At 39.3% G+C, this 8,003-nt stretch overlaps 1 protein-coding gene across 1 annotated transcript; it reads left to right on the top strand.

Annotated features, from left to right (window-relative positions):
- Positions 1-480: 480 nt before the first annotated feature.
- Positions 481-7,376, top strand: LOC124657890. Its single transcript, XM_047196365.1, has 8 exons — positions 481-580; positions 1,219-1,316; positions 2,122-2,219; positions 3,247-3,392; positions 3,518-3,602; positions 3,677-3,921; positions 6,783-7,173; positions 7,251-7,376. The coding sequence occupies exons 4-8, from the start codon at positions 3,255-3,257 to the stop codon at positions 7,334-7,336; spliced, it is 945 nt and encodes a 314-aa protein (XP_047052321.1). The 5' UTR covers positions 481-580; positions 1,219-1,316; positions 2,122-2,219; positions 3,247-3,254; the 3' UTR covers positions 7,337-7,376.
- The last annotated feature ends 627 nt before the right edge of the window (positions 7,377-8,003 follow it).

Below are 8,003 nucleotides of genomic sequence, written 5' to 3'. Positions count from 1 at the left end.
AGTGCTCCCCAATGCACCTTGTGTTTGCTTTAACTCTGAGATTCCCTGCAAAATGTGATGTTCTTGTTTTCCTTTTTTTGATAAAAGGGTCCTCCCCACCTGGTTCCATTGAAACCCAAAACGAACAACTGCTGTTCTTCATCTTACTGTGAATTCTGTAGATTGAAGTAGTACACAGATTTGTGTGTTCGAATTAGAGCTTGTCAAATTTTGATGTATACACTGTTTTTCTTATTGATTTGAGTGCTCTTACATGTGTATAAATGCCTGATCATTTCTTGGATTCTTGATCGACCAAGTATACTTAATTTCAGAGCCAAACAAACTGTAGTGTTCTTGACATGTTTTGGTGTGTGCTTAAACATTTTTAGTAGTATACTCTGCATTCTCCAAATTCATCATATCTTCAGTGTACATATCATTATCTGGCCCCGGATTTGTAGAAGGTTAATGGAGTTCATCTGGTGTTACCCTTTTGGCAGGAAGTTCACTCTGACTTTTTTTCCGTGGAAACAGACCAAGGGTTGAAGACCCTTACCTTGCTGCTACCTTGGGAACACAGCCTGCAAATTCCCCACTGGTAATCGTCATAAAAGCACCTAAAATTCTCGCTGTTTCGATAGCATCTTTTCGATGCATAGCTGCTGTTATCTCTGCACTGTCCAATTGTATAAGTAGCTGTATGTATACTTTAGAACTTGCAAGAAGAAATTTCGTCACATTGTGAGTGCTCCTCAATGCACCTTGTGTTTGCTTTAACTGTGAGATTCTCTGGAAAATATGCTGTTCTTGTTTTCTTTTTTGATAAAAGGGTCCTCCCCACCTGGTTACATTGAAACCCAAAACGAACGACTATTGTTCTTGATCTTACTGTGAATTCTCTAGATTGAAGTAGTACACAGATTTGCACACACAGTCTTCGAATTAGAGCTTATCAAATTTCGATATATACTGTTTTTCTTATTGATTTGAATGCCCTTACATGTGTATAAATGCCTGATCATTTCTTGGGTTCTTGATCGACCAAGTAGATACTTAATTTTAGAGACAAACAAACTGCAGTGTTCTTGACATGTTTTGGTAGGCATGTGTGCTTAAACATTTTGAATAGTTGCTCTGCATTCTCCAAACTCATCATATCTTCAGTGTACTTACCATTATCCGATGCCGGATTTGTAGAAGGTTAATGGAGTTTATCTGGTGCTACCCTTTTGGCAGGAAATCCACGCTGACTCTTCCGTCGTGGAATCAGACCAAGGGTTGTAGAACCAATACTTGCTACTATCTTAGGAACACAGCCTGCAAATTCCCCACCGGTAATAGTCATAAAAGCACCTAAAATTCTCGTTCTTTCGATAGCATATTTTTGATGCGTAGCTGTTGTTATCTCTGCACTTTCCAATTGTACAAGTAGCAGTATGTATACTTTAGAACTTGCAGGAAGAAATTTCGTGATTGTGAGTGCTCCTCAATGCACCTCGTGTTTGCTTTAACTCTGGATAATGTGCTGTTCTTGTTTTCTTTTTTGATAAAAGGGTTCCCCCACCCGGTTTCATTGAATTCCAAAGCGAACAACTAATGTTCTTGATCTTACTGTGAATTCTGTAGATTGAATTAGTACACAGATTTGCACAGAGTCTTCGAATAAGAGGTTATCAAATTTTGATATATACAACGTTTCTTCTTATATGGTACTGTATATTATTAACTTAGGTTGAATGTACTCTACAAAATTTTGATATGTATATGTTCTTACTGAACTGAGTGCTGTCTTGTATGGTATACTATTAGTTATTCACGATAAAATAACAGACCACTTATTATCTAAATGCCAACTTACTCTGTGCATACATGCCACATTTGCTCTGTGTATAAATGCTACACTTGCTATCTGCATAAATGCCTGATCATTTCTTGGATGCTTGATCGACCAAGTAGATACTTAGTTTTACAGCCAAACAGTAGTGTTCTTGACATGTTTTGGTGTGTACTTAAACATTTTCAATAGTATACTCTGCATCCTCAAAACTGAGCCTCGTGATATCTTCAGTGTATTTATCATTACCTGGGGCTGGATTTGTGGAAGGTTAATGTAGTTTATCTGGTGTTACCCTTTGGCAGGAAATCCGCGCCGACTCTTCCTTCGTGGAATCAGACCAAGGGTTGAAGACCCTATACTTGCTGCTACCTTGGGAACACAGACTACAAATTCCTCACTGGTAATAGTAACATCTTTTCGATTCATAGCTGTTATCTCTGCACCTTTCAATTCTATAAGTAGCAGCATGTATACCTTAGATTTTGCAGGAAGAAAATTTGTAAGTTTGAAGGCCTCTGGAATGCATGTTGTACATTGTGTTTGCTGTAACTTTGGGATTCTTTGAAAAATGTAATGTTCTTGTTTGTTCTTTTTGCTAAAAGAGGGTTCTCACCACCCGGTTTCATTGAAACTCAAAGCGAACAATTGTTGTTCTTGTTGAATTAGTACATCCGAATCTTCAGATTTCCACACACAGCCTTCTAGATTAGAGCTTATCAAATTTTGATATATACACTGTTTCTTATTAATTTGAGTTTTCTTATAGGGTATATTAATATATTATTGATGTAGGTTGAATTTACTCTACCAAATTTTGATATGTATATCTTATTGAACTGAGTGATCTCTTGTGGTACACTATTAATTATTCACGATGAAATAACAGACCACTTATTATCTTTTCTATTGCCCATTATACCTGTGAGCTTAGGACTGTTTTGGTGATGCTCTGTATAAATGTCACACTTGCTCTGTGTATAAATGCCTGATCATTTCTTGGATTCTTGATTGACCAAGTAGATTTTTAATTTAGAGCCAAACTAACTGTAGTGTTCTTGACATATTTTGGTAGGCACGTGTACTTAAACAACTGAGCCTCATCATATCTTGGCTTCTTGATCGACCAAGATGATACTTCTAGAGCCAACTGTGCTGTTTTCTGAATCTTATGATCTCCACGTGAATAAGTGATAATCCTGTGCAAATATTGTACATAAAACTCCAACTCAACGGTTCTTCATTCGTAGTCCAGTTCAGATGTATTTGCAAAACATTGCATGTATTTTCTGCAGTTAGTCCTCATGTTTGAACAGTTGCAGTTAACTGATATGCTTTTGTTTCCCATAGTTTCTTGGGTTTCATTTTTGACAATTTGTCCCTTGTCATGTGCCAAATATGTTTTTTTTTTAAATATTTCTGTTGTGTAGGTTACAGTATGGCCCCCATTATTACATATGGCTTGGATATTTCTTCAGATGGTTTATCTTGGCCATGTGGATGTGGTAGAATGAATGTGCCCACAAGACACTTGGTTTTCTGGCTTCCAAAATATTTCTGCGACTGTGGGAAAAAGGTATAGAATGTGGTTTAACTTCATTATTATTATTATTTTTTTTTTGTTATGAGTCAAATTTCTGTTTATGTTATATTTTAGTTAGTGTAAACCGTATTGTTTTAACTGCTTTTATTCTTTTGCAGTTTGATGGAAACTTCAGTATCTCGTTTGATGATATAAGAGTTAATGGCCATAATATTTTGGGAAAAATTCACATTCAAAAAAAAAGTAAGTTGTTGAACTTTGTAAGTACAAAAATGATATATCTATTACATATACTAATGTACCATTTTCTTGGGCAGAACGTTGTGTAGCCTATGCATATGTGCATGCACTTCAAATCAAGGAACGTTTAGAAGCCATTATAATGAAGCAAGATCCTTCTCTCCTCGAGGATTTGAATCCCGAGAAACTGTTCGATATGTTCGAAGATAGGCGCAATCGTATGATCCTCAACGGATGCTCCACCAAACCTCGTCAGAACATCTGTATGGTGCACATAGGACTGATATTGAAAGAAGTTGGTCTGAGAGGCCAATCTTCTAAGGTAACAACATTATTGCGATATTTATTGTCACGTGAGAATACCAACACCAGTTAAAGTAGCTGTCTAAATACAAATTCTCTAAAATTGGAAATTAGCTATTTAGGCCATAAAAGAATCGGGGCTAACTATCGCAATACAATGATTGTTCTGCATTACGATTATACAATAATCTACCAATACAATGATTGGTCTGCATTACGATTATACAAGAATCTACCTTGTGATTCACTGTGTAGTGAATCTTAGGCGAGGTTACATTTTTCATCTTACACCCATGGTACATATCTCTACCTTTCGACTTGTCCATACTAGCTTCAATTGTGTATTAGCTACACAAATAGTACACCATGGACACACTTAGGTTTGGGAATTTTGCTAGATAGTTTGTAGCGTGTAATAAATTAGCGAACTTATTATATTAGCGCATACCACCTTGAAAACTCCGATTCATCAATGACCTAACTCATCAATTTTTGTTTCAACATAACATAATCTTTCGGTGCCAAGGTTCTTGAAGCCATTGTTAATAAAGCTTCCCAGGATAAACTCTTCTGCTCACCCATCCCCTCAACAAATGGTGATTTCCCTATCATTCAGTACACCGATGATACCTTGTTGATCATGTAAGCAGTAAGCCTGCCTAAGACAACCTCTTTGCCTCAAAGCCCTGCTTGAATTTTATTTGTCCAATCAACTGGCTTGAGAGTCAACTTTTCCAATGCTTGCTTGCTTCCCATTAATCTTCCCAGTGGTAAGGCTGACCTCCTCGCTGACCTACTTGGGGCTTCTCCTCGGTCTTCCCAGACCCCGTATTAGGGACCTTACCCCTCTCTACAACCGTATCAACTGCAGAATTGCCTCCACTTCCTCCTTCCTATCCCTTGATGGGAAAATGGTTGTCACCGAAGCCATCTTAAGTGCCCTCCCCACCTTCTGTCTTTGCACTCTTAAACTATAAGATGGGGCTATTGGAATTGTGGATAAATCCAGGAGAGCTTGTCTTTGGGGGAAACTTGGCAACTCAAACAGGAGCGAATCCTTGTTGCACGGGATCTTGTCTGCAGGCCTAAGTATAAGGGAGCGCTGATCTCGAAAGATTGCCATGACTGAATCACCAATTTGCGTTCGTTGTTGACCGTTTTCACTCGCATTGCCAGAGATATTCTATCCAATACCCCTGCCTCCGCAGCTCGCTTAGAAGAAAGACCCGCCGCTAACAATTTGGAAATCCTTGGTGGGCTTGAATCGGATTCTCTCTTCTCAGAGATCTTGAGAGTGAAATGAGGACCAAGCCTATTTCTATAGAAAAATACAGGAATCTATTGACTTTGAGTCCGTCTCCTACTACAAAATTGGAACTGAACATAGGATGACAATAGTGAGATCAGCCAGTGCATTGGACCGATGGATAGGTAGAACTGAGCTGGCCAAACGCTTAGGTGCTCTAGATACGCTTCTTCCTTCCCTTAGTTTAGGAAAGTAAGCTTTGCATTGTTAACCTCTCACTCTCACATCACAAGATGCCCTCCTTCTCACGTTCCTCAACAATTTTTTTCAATAAAAGGGACATTCCCTGGGTGGAGCTGATTTGGAGCCTTTGTAATCAATCCATCCAACCTCTTGCTCTTTTTTGTGGAAGGACATCTGCTCAACTTTTAAGAAGCTTGTCTCCTGTCATGTTGCTTCAGTTGAAACTCCCCTTTTCTGGACAAGTGGACCTCAGAAATCATGCTTAATAAGTCCTTCGGGCTCATTCTTTTGCATCAATAAGCTGGCCACTCTTAAGGACATATTCCTCCTAGCAGTTCATATCAGTGCTTTCCACCTTCCTTAATCCAACTAAGCCTTTGAGGAATTTCATGAATTTAGACAATCAATTCTCCTGGCTAATAAGAGCCTAAATGGAGATGACTATGATTCTTTGACATAAAATTGAGGGTCCTCCTCTGCTAAGAAAAAGGTTTACAACCTCAACTTTGATCACATCGAGGCACCCATCTTCTCTAAATGGATTTGGAAATCTAAGTGCACAGCCAATATCAAAGCCTTCTTCTGGTTACTCGTCAATGACTGCCTCAACACTAAAGATCTACTTAAGAAGAAAAAACTTCTGGAATGATGGTGATGACTTTTGTTGTTTGTGAGATAAGGAGTGTCTTAAGACCAGAGTATGTCCTTTTCTGGCAATGTACCTTCAGCAAGCATTGCTAGGAGTCAATAATCTTAACAAAGACTTCCTCGGCATGCTTTCGTTGGCTAAAGCTTTCTCCTCCACGCCTTTCTTTTATGAAAATTTTGACACTGCTGCATGGACAATTTGGAAGCAGAGAAATGCTATTTTTTTTACAATGTTAATTCCAGTCTAAACTCTTGGTATTTCCCTTTCAAAAGAGAACTTTTCCTTCTTTCTTACAGAATGAAGGAGGACCTTAGGATAGCTGTCTAGAAAAATTGTGAAGGCTGGGCTGCGCCCATTGTACATCCACCCTCCCTTCCTGTAACTTTTTTTGCTTTTGAATAAAAGATTACTGCCGGGTCCTCCCCTATAGTTTTCAGTACAAAGTTCCTAATCAAATTGGAAACAATAGAAAAGTTGGCAAAGAAATTAACTTTTATTACACTCCTGGAAAATCAATCGAATGGTTAACATTCTCCCCTGGCCCATGGAAAATAGATAATAAACTATAGACAAATTTTCTTTTACTAGGAAAGTAAATGATTCCGTTGAAAAACACGTCTACTTTGGTGATTGTTTGTTCCAGTATGCCAATTGTACAAGTAATGTGCTAGCTTTACTGGTGATAATATATTATGTCTGGGGTTAAGTTCTAATATATACTCATTTGTTCCTTTTTCTGCAGCCTAACAATATTCATAGAGTTGGTGATGTTACAGTAATTGCGAAAAATGATTTTGAGGGTATCACGACCGCGGTAGCAGAAGGTGCTTCTTTAGTGACTACATTCTACAGTGGGAAAAGGTTGCGCCATCTGAAATATGGGCAGATCTACAAGTGCTACCGCCCTTCCAAGTATCGCAATAATAAACACAAAAAGATTGTGGGGCATGCTGTATGTATAGTAGGTGCAGGGCGAGAGAATGGTGAGGAGTACTACGACGTTGTGAATTCCCATAAGGATTTTTGTGCACGCCGTGATTCCGAGGGCAATATTTTGAAGTCTGGTGTTGGAAGAATACGGGCATCTGACCTGAAATGCAACGTAATTCGGCTCTCTCGCACTGCTACTGATGGTATGTTGTTTAATGAGCTTAAATTAGATAAGTGGACTAGCGCTATCATCTAATGTGATTTGTTTATTCTCTTGTAGGAGAAGACGAATATAGGTTGCAGCCACAGACGGAACTTGTGCTAAATGATCATAACCGTCAATTAATGACTCGTTTAAAGCTTTAGATGGTTGAACAGCTTGACATTGATTGTAGTGATGGGAGGACCAGCTGAGCTGTTGTATGTGGGCTTGGCCCAGCTGATCAAGCTTAGGGCAGTAAGGATAAAGGCACATGGAAGGGTAGCATGAGAAGGCAGCCAAGAAATGAAGAAGAAACTTTCCTCTCCTCTCTCTGTCTAGGTCTGTCTCTTCCAGTCTCCATATCTTCTTCAGGTCCGGTTGGTCTCCACGAGCGACCATGTATCGATCTCACATTGCGACGATCGTCATCAGCAATGGGATGTGATACTTTGATATCAGATCACAAATTTCCTCCCCACAATCCCACTGAAACATTCCCCATAAAAATAATTCTCCATTTGATTGATTTTCTGGAGGCGATGGGGGTGGCGATGACAACATCAGATGCGGAGTTCGCAGCGACAATGCTGGAGACAGCAGTAGCGGCAAGGAGGGTGCATCACAGGCTGGCGCAAATCAAGTGTTTGTTGCAATTCCCAGGACTTGGATAGGTCATGGTTTGAATGAAGGGAAAGTTCTGTCCGTCAGACTGTTTGGTGCATATGGTGTGGTCCTAAATTGAGTGTGGTTCGTAAGATGGGGTGTTGTGAGGTGCTTGTCCAATACAACGTGTGAAAGTGCTGCACAAGCAATGGAAGGTTTGCAGTGAAG

Source organism: Lolium rigidum, chromosome 5, assembly GCF_022539505.1.
Source record: "Lolium rigidum isolate FL_2022 chromosome 5, APGP_CSIRO_Lrig_0.1, whole genome shotgun sequence".
NCBI classification, from domain to species: Eukaryota; Viridiplantae; Streptophyta; class Magnoliopsida; order Poales; family Poaceae; genus Lolium; species Lolium rigidum.
The sequence above is the reverse complement of the archived record's forward strand: the minus strand, read 5'-3'. Positions and strand labels throughout refer to the sequence as shown.